Genomic DNA, 15825 nt, shown 5'->3' on the forward strand with positions numbered 1-15825 from the left:
CGAAATTGCGTCGACATCGTTTTTCCCGCAAAAAATGCGAATGTTACGACATTGTTTTCCCGCAAAGGCCGCAATATCAAAGCAATAAAAGATGAATCTTTTGTGGGGATTCCCCTATATCTCGATTCTGGAGCGACCCGCTAAATAACCAGCGGAGTTAATTAATTTTAAAAAGTGTTTATTATTGACCGGAAGCAGTTCTCTAATATACGCAATTTACTGCCCACTGTTCACTTCCTATAAGGGTCTCTCAAATTTCATTACAAATGCTATATGACTTTGAATGTCAGCAACATAATATCTTTCGAAGAGTAAAGTAAGTAACGTCTTTTCTAACATTCTATTTTGTCATTTAAATTTCTAATAACATCTATAGTCTCAGGATTGAACAGCAGTGTTCAAACTTCAAACTCGTTCCCGAGGCCGACATTTTTTATTATATGGCCAGGCCATAGGGAAACATCGTGTTTATCGTCTATTTATAAAGCTGGATCACTGTGAGCTGGATATTATAACGCGTTTCGATAACTATGATGAAGTCGATAATTTACACATTTACGGTTTACCAACATCCTCGACTCCTAGTGAATATATTTCAATTTAAGCTTGTCAAATGTAAATACATATTTTGGCGGAGTGTATTGGAATTACTTATAGAGGTCACTGATATCTTGTCTAATAAAAACCCTGTCCAGATAGGGGGCGGGTAGCAACATAGCATTAATCTATGGCATCATTGTTTAGTTAGTGCATGTAAGAAATGTTTTTAATCCACTAGCAAATATATGGTTTTATATAATATCTATATTTTAAATAACACCTGTTATCCTGCAGGTAGGATGTATTAAAGAGTGGTCTTTAGTGAAATTTTAGCCCAATCGACCTGTGATGTTTTCTTGCAATGAATTTAGTTTTAGTACTTTGCTCACAAAATATGTCATGGTAAGACAGATTCTGGGTACCATGCATGCAGTTGTATATTTAACTGTTGGGTAATTTTAACCCTATCTTGGGAAACATGTTGTTACTTTGATTATATATTTGCAAAAGAAACAAGTCAATATGGATATGCTCAGCAAGATAGGAAAAAACACTCAACCCTTTGCCAAAAGTTAGGCCCAGGACAAAAATTTAGCTTGGAAAACCATTTCGAATACTTTACTCGTACATTGAATTTCCATATTACTATATACATAAAATGTGTATTGTATATTTCATATTTTCAGCAATTAACATAGGCTTTTGTAGTTTTCAGGTAGCATTTATTTTTGGGCGTTCAGTTAAAACAATAAGTTAAACGAGAAATCAATCTGGGATATTTGGTGACAAATATTTTTGGCAAGGTATCAAAAATAAAATATTGTCCTTATTTAAAAGCAAACAAGCATAGAAAGGAACTGGGAGTGGTAGTTGTAGCTGAGACTTTCAGTTTAATTAATTTATGCTCTACACTAGCTTAGTTATGACAAGGTGCAATGGTTTTATAGGGACATTGGATCAGATTTTTGATCCTGTTTAAAATTAAGTGGAAGGTGGGCAGGTACCAAACTTCAGGCACATTCATTTCAATCCAAACAGAATATTACTCAATAGTTTTATATCTGTGGTATATATTGAACCAATTTCACTATTGAAGTCAATTCTTGACTTACAGCCAGGCCTGAAATCCCACTTTCGTCTTTCGCTCGCTGATATCCGCTGTATATCTATTATCTATATCAAAACTAACCATGTATGACGTGTATACTATAGTGATTGTGGGACAACTTTAGACTCAATCTCCGTGAGAGTAATACGGGAAATATTATCTTGCTTTTGGAGTTTAGATTAACAATGGAAGAATCGACAAGCGGGGCGAATAAAATTACAGAAGATGATATCAACGGAAATGGTAACACCACGGTTCGAAAATCCGAAAAAACACAGGATGATACTCATGATAGGCGGGAAATAGTTAGCGAAGCGGGTAAGCGAATACAAAGTTAGCGGACCTTGCAGAGTTAGGGAATTTCTCTACGTTTTCTCCATAGGCGACCCAAAATTGCGCGAGAAATTTTTCGGTAATTTGTCAGTATATAATGTAATAGTTTTTTAAAAACAAATATTGCGGTGAAAACTCGTTCTATTATTTTACTGTTGACATTCATTTTTCGCTTTTGACTTCACTTTTGAATTAATCTACTCGGCATAGTAACTATATGGTTATGTTCATTTAGTGCCATATTTTAAATTTTACTGTTGACATTCATTTTTCGCTTTTGACTTCACTTTCGGATTAACCTACTCCGCGTACAGCAACTTTGTTTACGTTTATTTAGCGGTGTTTTAATATCTTACTGTTGACATTCATTTTTCACTTTTGACTTCACGTTCGAATCAACCTGTGGTGACGTTTCTTTCAGTGACATAATGGTAGTATAGGCGTAAGGAATCTTGAAAGTTTTGAATTTGTTTTGTATACCCATATTATACAAACCGCTGCTTGAAAGCTAAGTCAAAGCCCGGATCATGGAATCAAACTATCAAAATTTATTCCGAAGCCAGCTCTATTATAGGCCAGTCTTGGACTAGCTTGGCCTTGTATTATAAACATGGCTTATATGCCTATATCAGCTGTGTCCGTCTTAACATTTCCGTCCAGCTCTTAAAAAATAAAGCGCATGTCCAATGTCCAAACTTTTACCAGTGCTATTAAATCTTTTGAGATGAAACTTTCCAACGAGCCAATGCGCCGCTGCGAACCATTTTTGAGGTATTGAAAAGAGTATATAACATGATCCTGTCAGTCATGTCAGTCATCTCGACAATCATGTGCTTTTTTGGTGACATAAAGACTTTTCTCATTACCTTAAAATTATCTCGACTTCCAGGATCATTTTATTTACTCATTTCAATACTTCAATGTCTATTTTACGCTTCATTACATCATGGTAACTGAGCCCCTTGTGATGATTTTTTTTGGTCGGTTGTGCGCACCCCCCCCCCCCCGGTAAAACCATGCAGGTGCGATTTTGTCACAACGTAACCCCTCTAGTAGCTATTTCAATTCTGTCCAGCCTAATAATAACTTCATAACACTTTGAAATAAACATCTCTGCAGTCTGCCCATGCATGAAATAAATAAAATATTCCTCCAGGATTCTGCTGAAGTTTAGTTATTTTCTTTTCTTCACGATCCAGAACAGGAAATGCGTAACAGACGTCTTGACGCAATAACGGTAAAAAGTAGGTGTAATTTTTGTAATAACTTTTATTTATATTATATGTTTTACCAAATCCTTAGTCAAGCGTCAGGGGCCGGCTGGATAGCGCTATCCACCGAGTAGTGATTTTTTCAACCGTTCTAAAAATGCTCGAATCAAAGTTATAGCAAACAACGGGCGATTTTAATGCGATTGAAAAAACACTATCCGGTAGATAGCGCTATCCGGCTTTCTTACAACCGGTTCCAGATTTATTCAAAGAACACTGAGTGGTTTTCCGCGCCGGATACCGTGACCTTGCACGTGGGATTTTGCGAGAATTTTGAAAAGCGTTTTTTAGGTTTTTTAGATCACGCTATCCTGCACGGAAAACCATTCAGTATTCGCTTCACACAATAACAATCACAGTAAAACAACGTACAAGTTTATTATAATGTATAAACAAAGCTATCTTTAAATATGTCCACAGTGTTAATTAAATTAGTGTGAATTCAGCATTTGAAACCAACACATCAAGTTCACTTTCTCTTGTTTTTACAAGTCTCTATTCGCTTCTTTCTCCAGTCTAACGTGTAATGTAATATTGTTTTCAACTTCCAACATGTTAAAAAATCCCGGGCGAAGGCATTTCTCCCAGGAAAAAAAAAAGTTCTTTCGGGTCAGCGATTTTATATATCTGTGCATGGTAGCTGTCATCTTGCATTCTTTACACACTGACACTAGTTGCTCTCACGAGCTTCAATAATCTAGATCTGTTCATATTGATCCATGGTTGAATTTTATCATCTCTTTTTATTGCAGCTACCACTAGGTCTTGCGCTGCGCTTGAAGTGGCAGCTGGAGTAGAAAAGAATAAAGTATTCCCCATCAAAGCTGAACGTGTATTTGCTTATGAAAGCGATTCTCGGTTAGGTAAAACATTCAAAATGATAAACCTCAACGATATTATGCATGCCTTTCAAGTAGACCTTTTCGATAATTACGTCACAATATTACCGTCGTAAAAAAAATTTTTCATTTTAACAAACAAGTGTGAAAATAAGCCATAACACAAGAACGAGGCTGTCGGTCGTGGCCTGGTAGCCTCGTTTAAGTGTTACGATTTATTTCCTCATTTATTGGTCAAAATTTTTTTTCATGCACGTGCTGAAGAAGGATGTTTTGCATCTTTCTACATAGCTTGTGAGAGTAAAACGTGAAATCCATCTCAGTTAAGGTGGTTCTAGATTTAAAACGGTAATGTTGTGACGTAGCTAATTATCGAAAAGGTCTATACCCGGTATACCGGTAAATACTAAACATCACCTTGTTGACCCCTTGAGATCATTGAGATAGACCATAAACTGACAAATTGTTGCCTGCGCTAGAAGAGTTAGAAACTGTTACTTTGGAGTACATAAAAAATGGAGGTCAGTTATCTGTTATAGGTATAAAAAATAGCCAAAAAGTTTGGACATCACATGCATGTTGGGAGTCCAAAGTCATGTACCTAAAATTATAGATTCTGTATATCGTCAGGAAGCGAATTAATGTGTCATTCCCACTGATTGATCAACCTATGTTTTTTTATTGTTCAATTATTTTTGTATTTTCTTAAAATATATTCTGATGTCTTTATACATCTAGAAACGCCTGAAAAAAGTCCTGCAGAAGTAGAGTTGTCTCAACGACCAAGTAAGAGAATGAATTGAAGTCATCTAAATGATAATAATGTAAATTACATAGCACATTTCGGAGCCTATATCTGATGAGTGGAAAGCGGAGAGATTTTCTAATCTATCACAGTAACAAAACAGAGTTTTTTATACCATTGATTAAATATAATGCTAAAGAACGTTTTACGAGAACAACTAGTGTATCTCGTCATTAAATTCTCATTTGTTTCGTAGTTGTTCGATTGGATGAATTTATTTTGTCTGCCGCTGCAAAAAAAGAAGAGGAAAGGCCATTTCCTGTTCAAAAAGGTCCAACACCCCGTTATCTCTGGGATGATTTCGGTGAAGGTAAGGCATTTGAAGAACTTGACTGGATATAGAAATTGTACTAATTTGGTGTACTTTGTTTTCTGTAAATGTACGGCATTATATCGGTGGAATTTGGCTAAGGAGCACTTGATTGTCTTGATCGTTAGATGGATTAGTATATAACTATCCGTGTCGAAAATATTATACAGCTACAATTTCACCTCTTCTTTAGAACCGTGCAGTGCTCCCCTCTTAACTGCCCTCTTTTCATCGCATTTTACTGCTGCGTCAAACTTGCGTTCCTTTGAAGTCCGAATTTGCCGTAATTCAATCCAAAGTTTGCGAATGTTTTTGCAAAAACAATTTGTGAGTAATTCCGTTTTTTCCAAAGATTTTGATGCTCAGCAGGCTTTATCTGATGCAGCCAACATAGAAGAAAAAAGACCATTTATTGTAAGGCAAGGTAAGCCGTTTCAGCACCGGATATTACACTAAATTCGTGAAGGTCGCCATTATATTTCACAATGTGGTGAATGTGACTGTTATGGTATTACCACAAAACGTTTCAGCGGGATATAGGTATTCCTTATAAGTTTCCAGTATTAATTAAATCGGCCACAGAAAGTCGCATTCCCTAATTTCTTGTTATTAGCATTGGAAAGGAGTCGTTCGTTTCCGGACAAAGTACAGTGTATATACAATATTGATCCTTGCTCATATGCAGGCACATTGCATGTTGCGCTTCTCTAAACTCTGTCCCCAGTATATGCAGGATTGATTTTAAATGTGTACCCGTTGTGGTCAATGTCTTATGACCCCTTTCCTCTTCCCTGACCTTCCCCTTGCGTTTCGTTTCCTCATTTCGTTTACAACAACAGAAAGCGTGGAGGAAACTGAAAAGGAACGCATTCCATTGATGAAGAATAACGAGAAAACAGGTGAAATAAAACCTTCCTGTACACAGTCTCATACAAACAGGGGCGGCTGACATATTTTATTTTTGAGGGGTTCTCTTCGAATCCAATCCCTAACCGCCACCCTTTTCTATAACCGCAGGATATAACCAAAAATTGTTAACAATGCGAACCAGAAATACGAATATGGTCTATACTCTCTATTTGACGCACAGTGAACAAACACAAAGTAAACACATTGCTAGTGAAGTTCTATATACAATGTTCTATTCGACGTTTTTTATGTACTTGTCTGTATGAAATTCTTCATTTATTTCCGAGGCATTATCGCCCCTTAACCCTCCCCCCGGTTCTGTCACCACTTAATGCAATCATTATTTATTGTGTTCAAAATTAGCCTTTCTCGCGATGACGTTTTTAGGGAACTTTCAATTTTCTCAACTGGATTTAAAATATTATAATAACATGAATATAGCAATTTTTTTAGAATCAACAGACCATTTGAAGAATAAATTCAGCTTAAAATTAAAGACAATCGCCGTTACGAGGTCTTGCGTTCACGGTTTTGAAAAAAAGTACCCCAAAATTGGCGGCATATTCGTCATCGTGAGCAGGGCGCTTATATATAAGCGCCCTGATCGTGAGAAAGGCTAATTTGCTTCACAACATGTATATAGGATAAACAGTTTGTACTTAGGCTCAACATATGAAAGCAAAGGCCATGCATGTGTCATTATAAGGGTAGACGTGCAGAGAAAGATTTCGCTGGCGAAATATTTGCACATTTTCTTTTAAATTTTGACAGAATAAATAAATTAGTCCGTCTTAACTGTTCTCATTTCAAAAGAAAATCTGCAAATATTCCGCTGGCGAACCATTTCTCTGCAAGTGGAAATCCAAACCTAATTGTCTCAAAATCATCGAGCTCAGATATAGCCGCGGGACCACTGAATATAATTCTCAATTTGGTTTAAACAAAGAATTAACTATGCACATTATTCGTTGTTGGGTTTTTCAGATGCACAATCAGAATTTATGCAAAAGAAAACTCCTGAGTCTTCGTCACCGTCGAAAACCTCACTACGAAAAGGGATATCTTACTCTGAAGATAAATCTAAGATTGCACTCATACGTAAGGCAGGTATGAGCACATCTTTTGTTTCTGCACTTTTAAGACGATATTTGAAAAACAAATAAAATCCGATGCAAATCGACTTTCAGATTATCAATTCATTTTAACCCCAAATTTTGAGTTGCGAAATAATTGAGTTATGAAAATTTTTCCAACCAGCTTTGATGATACTCCAACCCGTTTGATAAATTGGTGGATAAAGTCTTACATTGATATTGAAAATTTATTGCCCAGGGCTATCGTGCGTACAAAAAATAATTTACAACATCGCTATGCAGCTTTATATTATGTAGCTAAATATTATTTTTTTACAGAGGAAAAATTTTTCACAAGTAGTACATCTGGACACAAGGTTGATGAAAAAACTGTGATGAGATACTGCGATATCGCAACGGCAATATATCTTGACGATGATCTGAACCTGAGCAGATTTCTTACTAATGGTAGGTTAACTACTCTACTCTAAATATAAGCAATTGGACTACATAAACAACTTTGGCGAGACTGCAAAGCGAGTTAGCCAGCCCGGTTGCACAAAGACCAGATTTTGCCATCCACCCTGCGACAGTGTTTTGATCCATTTTATAATTTTTCAAGAACTGAAGCACAGCGAGGAAATCCAACGTCGTATACTAGAAGCAGTCGAGCTGAACAGTTTGAAGTGTTTGTTGGTGCTCTGTGACACTTATGAAAAACTTCCCAGTACAACAGAGGAAGATGTCCATTTGTTTCACCGCCGCTACGGGCTCTCTTCTTGGCCATTGAATGAACGCCCCAAAGAGTCAGCTGTTCACCTCGTTGCAAACAAACTTACGTCCATTAAAGCGATGAAGGTTTTAGAAAAGCATCCGAGATTCCTGGATGAATTTTCAGACATTCCGGACAGTCATGGCTCTTCTCCACTTCTTTTGGCGATCAAATGCAACAATATGGAGGTGGTGAAGCGATTGCTCGCTAGAAAACCAGACTTAAACAAGCGAAATAAACATAATGAAACGCCTATTCTTGTGGCGGCCTTAAACGACGATGCAGATGTTATAAAAGAAATGCTGGAGATATGTGAGTTTGCTATTTGCTATTAATATTTCAAAATTAGGTGCAGGTCGAAAGGAAAGTATAGAGTTGTTTTTCTGAGAATTTGTATTCACACGAATTCAACCCAATTCCTATCTAAGTGATAAATTTAAAACGTATATAATTTATGTAATCATGACACAGCGATAAAATTAAAGTTGTCATTCATTTCGATTTGGTACAGTTATTTTGTGAGTTAGGTAATAATAACCATTGACAAGATTTTATTTTAAGTTATTATTCCACTTCGAAAACCAACATAAAGAAATTAAATTATTTGAAACCTCTTCTAAATCTAGATCCTGAAACTGAACTTCTTGAAATCATGAGAAACATTGATGGAAAGGGCCATTCAATACTTTATCCTGCCTCTCAAAGCGGTAAACCAGAAGTACTTAACCTCATTATGAAGCGAGGCTGGTGGCCCGATTTTTTGGATCAAGAGAAGAAAATGTTTGAAAAATGGGAATCGTTTGTGTGCAATGTTTGTTCAACCGGGTGTAAAGAACTTGCAGAAACAATATTCAAACAAAATCCCAAACTTCTTGAACCAGAAGGTGACAAGTTTACCCCTCTTATGAGGTAAGAAAAATTCCATTGATATATGCAAGTTGTTCTTGTATGCAAGTTGCGTCTTGCCATCCTACGTAGTTCAACAGTTTAACAGTTTTAGATTAACTGAGCGGCTGAGCCCATGCAGTGACGTCTATACTCACGCTCTTTATAGATACGTTTTGATGAATGTCATTCCTTTAATATCATTCCTGAAGTTTTTAAACTAATTTTGTTTCATGTGATGCGTTTAAAGTCTGAGCGACGTTTTTCGTGTATTAAATTGCTTTTATGTATGTTCCGTTATATTGACAGTGCGGCCAAAGCAAACCAATTGGAGATTGTCCAGCTTATCTTCGAATTCAGGGCGGATTATAGTCTTTTTATGACTTGTGATGGAAAAGGCAGGAATGTCTTTCACTATTCCGTTGAAAACCCAGATATTCTACGTTATCTTCTTGAACAGTACGAAAAGGTAGGAGTTGCGGATAATTGATTCCCCGAGCTCCATATATATGTGTGTGTGTATACACACACATATATATGGAGCCCGCGGAACCATTATCTGCAATATATTATAATAAATTAAAACATTTGTACAAAATCTTTTTATTGAGTTATATTATAAACATTTAGATATTGAAACATTTTCCTGTGTTTATATACAGTTATATAGAAACACTTGTTGGAGTTTGGAAGTTTTCCCGCTGACTATTTCTCAACCCCCTTTTTCCAAACGTTTTTAACTAGAAGTATAATTCTGAGTGCAATCTGTTCTCGTTTTAAAACTTCAGGTCAGCATTGATAAACATGATGTTAATAAAATGGACAACTTGGAAAACACTCCAATAAAACTTGCCGCAGTTAGAAAATTGAAAGAGGTATATATGATTATATTCCTGCAGTCTATGCAGTCTACATGGGCTGGTATACTATATTATATAAAAACAAGTACGATTGTACTATACATATAGTGGACCAGGAACTGCGTTACCGAGTTTAATTTCTGAACTGCATTGTATTTATAACAATGGAGAGGACAATGTATTTCTAATCGTTTCCGTTTACTTATATATAGGCTGAATATTAATGATATGTATATATCATTTGCTGCAAATATATCACGAATTGCTTGTAACTTGCTTCAAAGGTCAAAAGTAAAAATTCGAACTCCGTCAACGATGCGGAATATTGCTTAGAATAATTGTGCCAAGTTTCATTCCGATCAAACAAGTAATGATAGAGCCTTAGGATTTTTTTAAAGAGCGTCACCCCCTAACAACAACAACAACAACAACAACAACAACAACAACAACAAGATTAGCAGCGGTTAGGGACCAGTTCCTGGTCCAAAAATTTGCATGTGGTGTTGTTAAACTTGCTCCTAACACTTATTATAATTTTTGTTTTCTTTTCGACAGAGTTTCAAAATTCTCTTGCAATTCACGACAAGTGAAGCGGATATATTTTCAGCTCATCTTATTCATAATGTGGACTTTGAGGTGATTACCGGAAATATATAATTTCAATTGTAGAAATCAACTACTGTATAACTTTCAAAAATCCACCACTATAGCCGTCTATAACTTTCAAGGACATCACGTGTTTAATCCAATAAGAAAATCCTGTTTTGAAAATGTTTCTACATATGCAAAATTATTTAAATATTTTTTGTTTAATATTTCATGAACCCACCTGATTGACAACAATTTTTTCTAATTTAATTATATTGCTTTGCCTTCTAATTCAGTGTGGTGAATGAGGTGGTCAAAATTAATTTGATTAATTTGGTAACACAATTTCCGAAGATAAATCCAGTTAAGAAGTGTTAACAGTGGAATTATGTGGTCATGAAAACTTCAAACCACATAACTTCTTCTTGCCTTCTCATTTAGTTTAATGGATGTGGTGGCATAGTCAAAACTTTGAGGAATTAAGTATCCTCTGTTAAATATAGGTTTTGAAGATGGGTCTTCTTATCTGGAAGGAAAAGGACCCCGAAGCAGTAGCTTGTCTGCTAAATGGCGATCACAAGCAACATCAACCGTTTTTGGAAGCTGCTAAAAAAGGAAACATTCAGTTGATGCAGTTTTTCTTGGAACAAGGAGCAAATCATTCACAAAGAACGTGAGAATTTTCAAATTTTTTTCCAGAAACTAGCAATGAGAGACTAACATACGTCCGCCTTATTTAACATGCGGTCGAAATAAAGTAGAAAGTTGAAATTTTTTTTCTTTTTGGATCTAGTCCAAATGATCAAACTGCTATTCATTACGCCGTGCTTTCTGGAAAGCTTGCTGCGGTGCAATTCCTGCTGAAAAAAGAAGAGTTTTTAGAAATGATCAATTTTACAGATGACGTAAACATTACTGCGGCTGGTTATGCAACACAGAGTGGAAACGTGGAGATACTCAGATATCTGTTGGATAATAATGCGAAGATGAAAAGTGACACAAAAACGGCCAGACTCAACATTTTAGATTGTGCCTATGGATATTTTAAAACTGGCGAGAATTCTCTTAAAGAAATTATTAGGTTTTCTACAAGGGATGGAAAAATCCAAATTTTACAAGAGGTATATTAAACGCTCGTGTGCACAGACATCTCTTTAATATTTTTACCTTCAAATTATTGTCAACTGATATCTTTGATGATATCTTTTTTCGCATGAGAAAGGAGAAAAACTCTCGGAAGTTTTACAGCAATAATCTAAGAAAAATTTTTTACAAATAATTTTCTGACGTTTTGCAGTTATTTGAAGACTCGTATTTCGGTGCGGATCGTATAATGTCGCAGCTGATCGAAAAAACACCAGACGTCGCCATGATGATTTTTGACCTCTGTGTTTATCAAGATGAATATCTCACTCACCGTTCTTATGGTGAAATGGAAGTAGAAAGAAGAGTGTCGTACTCGTTTTTTCCTTTCAAACGAAACAACCGTAAGTTTAGGAGTTGTTTTGTAAGTTTTGTATTACCATTATTTCACTTGAAGAGTCGTTTTGTCGGTTGTAACTCCGTGTCCCAAATCTACGAATGAAACAATCTATAGTGTACTTTAATTGTAAAAGCTCAACTTAACCCACACTCATTACTATCACTAAAGTAAAAGGGAAAAGATGTTGCCATTTTTTAACATAATATGTACTATCCTCTCTTTTCCTCACATCTTCCGGTAAAAAGGTACATTATTTTCTTTTTTACCATTTGAAATTAGGTATTAAAAATTTAGGCATTCTGATTGGCTTAGCCTAAAAAGCGTAAACAAATATACCGATTATAGTTTAAGACGAAAGAGATAAAAAGGTGTATATTAGTGACATTATTTTTTTGTGAAGCTGAAGACAAACCTGGCGGCAAGCTTGAAGCTATCGAAAGTATGGTTAACTTCAGAAGGGACAACTGTTTGGGTCATCCACTAGTTTTAAGGTTTTTGAGCCATAAAATTAATTCGTCAAGAATTCAAAAATGGTTCTTTTTCAATATTCTTCTTTACGCTGCTTTTTTATTCACCTTGACCGCATATGGCACCATCGAGAGTCAAGGTGAGCTTGCATCGCTTATTTCAGTTTTTTTTTAATTTTTCTACCTTCCATACCTAGTAAATAGACAAACAACACGAAAAAAATGTAAAAATATGACGTATTGCAAACTTTTGAAAGGTTCTGATTTTAAAAGCGTATGAAAAATGCAATGACGACCATGCAAATGATAGAACAAATATAATCATCTAGATTTGTATTATTCACGCTGAGTTCATAAATACATATATGCACTAGTTATATATCATCATTAAGATAACTAAATTAGCCTTTCTCACGATGACGAATATGCCGCCATTTTTGGGGTACTTTTTTCAAAAACCGTGAGCGTAAGACTTGGTAACGGCGACTGTCTTTGATTTTAGGCTGAATTTATTCTTCAAATGGTCTGTTTATTCTAAAAATATTGCTTTTGATGTTTAAACATAATTTTTAAACCCATTTCAGAAAATTGAAAGTACCCCAAAACGTCATCGTGAGAAAGACTAATTGTAATGTGAACATCTGGCTCGTGTCCTGATGTTTCGTCTAAATGCACACAGATTGATCATTGCATAACACAAAAATATGGCTGGTTGATGTTTAACATTGGAATTGAGTATAGATCTTTATTTTGATTGTTTCTAGGAATTTACAATTTGAAATCACCAGGAATGATTGCATTATCGCTAATTATTTTGATCTTTTGTGCACTTCATTTCATCAAAGAAGTACTTCAGGTTGGTATCCAATGCTTGTTACAAACACTTTTGGAGGAAGTAGGCAATATTAACTTTCTGGAACTTTCTCTTCCATAGTTTGTTCTAAGTACTGCTAATTATATAAGGGACTTCGAAAATTACATCGAATGGGTGATATTCATCTGCGCTGTCATTTATGTGGTGCCTGGAAGTAGTAAGAAGGCGGAAATACAGATAGGAGCTGGTGCTATATCGGTATTCCTGGGTTGGATCAACTTTTCTTTGTTCTTGAAAAGGTTTTCATTGTTTGGGATCTACATCATCATGGCGAAAAGAGTTTTTCTCACTGTCTGTAAGGTATAATATGTTGGTAATGGAGAATTCTGTGGAGGACATGCATGTGTTTCACGCTAATTTGTGGCAAGATATTTTCCTTTTTCTTTGTATTTTAAAACCCTGACCAGTCTTGTTTATTCGGAATTTCTATTTTGCTAAGACGTTCAATAAAATGCTTAAGATTTGTAACATTGAAATGTTTTTGTTTTACCAACAGGTGTTACCACTCGTTTTGTTGTTCATCGTTGCGTTCTCGTTGTCATTTTCGCTGCTTATTCCCGTGGATCAAGGTTTCAAAAATATTCCAGTTTCTATTTTGACAACATTCGTCATGATGACGGGAGAGTTGGACTATCGGGATATCTTTCTCCCAAGCAGACCACTTCACGTTTTGCAGAAAGTTCTTCTTGTGCTATTTATTCTTATGATCTCAATCGCTGTAATGAATTTATTGACTGGTCTGGCTGTTGATGATATTAATGACATTATGACTCGTTCGAAAGAGGAGAAAAGAATTTTTAGGGTAATCGGTTTTAGTGTGTAGCTACTGCAAACAGGGTAAATTTCGTTTTAGACCAATCAGTAAGTTTGTTTACATTTTAATCAGAATGTATAAGTTTTGGCTACTTCCGGTGAAAATGTACATTATTTTAGGCATCCTGATTGGCTTTGCAAAAAAAATGTAAATAAATATGCTGATTAGTTTAAAACGAAATTCCCCTGGGTCAACGAAATTACTAAGTAAAAGCTAAACTAAATGCAATCTAACATTGTTTTACTATACAGGCGAAGCTTGTCATTACATTGGAAAGAAATCTACGCAATGTTCCATTCTTCTCACTGCCTAAAAATTTAGATGGCCTGGAGGACTTTCCGGAAAGAAAGTCTCAATCTTCGTGGCTCTTACGCCAGTGGAAAAAGGTATGTTTCGAGGGGGGGTATATGTGCATTGCAAACAAGAAATAAAATATTTGTTATTCCAAATATTTTTTGTTACGTCAGAATGTTATTATAGGTGGTTTGCAAATGCCGCCATCTTGGCTGTTTTTCTAAACATGGACAGAAATACGTTTTTCGTCGTTGCTTCATTTTAATACCCATCAAAGAGATGATAGGCAGTTACAAAATAAACAAGAAAAAAGTAAATCAACTTGAAATTGAAAAAAATTGAAACACAGAAGTAAAGTTTTTAGAATCCTATTGTAAAATCAACCACAAGAACTTCTCATGACGTCATAAGCAAACCAATTAAGAAAAGAATTAGCTTCATGTTTGCCTGAATCAGGCTGTCGCAATAATCATTTTCTGATTTCCTTGTGAAAAGACGGTTACTCTCTAACAGGATTTTTATTCACAGACAGGAATGAGTTAAATTCTGTAATTTATTTAAAATAAATTCTTGTTTACTGATTAGGTGTACGAAGATAGCGATGAAGTGGAGGAACAATTAAAAGCAATGGCTGGTAAAAACGGGGATAATTGTAACAAACAATTCGACGAACTGAGGGACGAGATTAAGAAGACAATTAATGAAGCGATTCAGAATAAATTTGAGAAAATTGAAGCAATGTTTGAAAAGATTCAAGCATGATCCAAGCACTTTTGATCGCTTGAGTACGTGCATAACGTTTCCTATGAAGGGAACATTGATAGTAAAGATGTCTACGCTATAGCATTTTTTTTAGTAGCAACACAGGAGTATTTGCAGGATAAATTTAATGATTTGATATTTACGTAGTGAGAGAACTCATTTACTGGATTCCAACGATATATTTCTTATTTCAAAAGTGAAAAATGATCGAATACTTCTAAGATAAAAAATTGTGGTTAAAATCAATCGTGCCCAAAAGAAGCAAGTTTGAATGTATTTTGAGCTTGATGCGTTCCTGCGCAAATTTTGTTTTGATTTGAATTAATATTGTAAAACTTATTTAACGAACTGTCAGACATTCGACTGTAGTCAAGGAATAACTTCCACTAAGGAATTTCGCATTTACAGTTAAATAACCTCTAATCATGCATGGGAATATAATTGTAATCGATGCTATATTTTCTTTGAATTTTTCCGAATTTTGCCGAACTGATAACTCACGATATACCGCAGTAGCCCGTATTTATTATTTATTGGATTTGCTTTTAGTTAAATATTAAAATTAATACATTCTATGTAAAACGACATGAAGTATCACCTTCCTTCATTTAACTGCTGACATATTATCGCAGGCGCCAATTTTTGCGGTGCAGTGTAGTGTATTATGTATATGCTTACATAAGGTTGGCAACTCTTATATTTACAAACTGTATACACCGACTTACACATGAAAATGGTCGTACTTAAATACAAAAATATACACAAAAAATTAAACTAAAAAAAGTTTGTACAATAGCTTGCATAATAATTCGTTTGAATAAGTAATCCCTCTTATGCA

At 35.3% G+C, this 15825-nt stretch overlaps 1 protein-coding gene across 4 annotated transcripts; it reads left to right on the forward strand.

The window, feature by feature from the left end:
* Positions 1–260: 260 nt before the first annotated feature.
* LOC114516496 (transient receptor potential cation channel subfamily A member 1-like) lies at positions 261–15824 on the forward strand. 4 transcript variants are annotated; one of them, XR_003686305.1, is made up of 25 exons: positions 261–316; positions 1827–1966; positions 3181–3225; positions 4005–4115; positions 4830–4877; positions 5093–5206; positions 5559–5630; positions 6046–6105; positions 6224–6310; positions 7100–7222; positions 7528–7656; positions 7811–8272; positions 8587–8869; positions 9155–9314; positions 9634–9720; positions 10261–10341; positions 10797–10966; positions 11087–11414; positions 11591–11780; positions 12177–12383; positions 13008–13099; positions 13178–13412; positions 13614–13765; positions 14182–14317; positions 14811–14898. XR_003686305.1 is itself a non-coding variant. In XM_028535994.1 (25 exons), the coding sequence occupies exons 1-25, from the start codon at positions 267–269 to the stop codon at positions 14985–14987; spliced, it is 3897 nt and encodes a 1298-aa protein (XP_028391795.1). In that variant the 5' UTR covers positions 261–266; the 3' UTR covers positions 14988–15824. The 4 variants fall into 4 exon arrangements, 2 of the variants coding, with proteins under 2 accessions (XP_028391795.1, XP_028391796.1); XM_028535994.1 differs by having other exon boundaries at positions 13178–13417; positions 13614–13919; positions 14183–14317; positions 14811–15824; XR_003686304.1 differs by lacking the exon at positions 14811–14898 and having other exon boundaries at positions 13614–13919; positions 14183–14274.
* The last annotated feature ends 1 nt before the right edge of the window (position 15825 follows it).

Source organism: Dendronephthya gigantea, unplaced genomic scaffold (genome assembly GCF_004324835.1).
Source record: "Dendronephthya gigantea isolate DGI-Jeju-01 unplaced genomic scaffold, DenGig_1.0 000006F, whole genome shotgun sequence".
NCBI lineage: Eukaryota > Metazoa > Cnidaria > Anthozoa > Malacalcyonacea > Nephtheidae > Dendronephthya > Dendronephthya gigantea.

Bases quoted from the DNA above. Each gene is read 5' to 3' on its own strand.
- LOC114516496 (XM_028535994.1), top strand. From the start codon at position 267: ATGCTATATGACTTTGAATGTCAGCAACATAATATCTTTCGAAGAGTA. The intron at 8,870-9,154 runs GTAAGAAAAATT...TTATATTGACAG, and splicing joins AAGTTTACCCCTCTTATGAG to TGCGGCCAAAGCAAACCAAT. The intron at 10,342-10,796 runs GTGATTACCGGA...TGTTAAATATAG, and splicing joins TTCATAATGTGGACTTTGAG to GTTTTGAAGATGGGTCTTCT.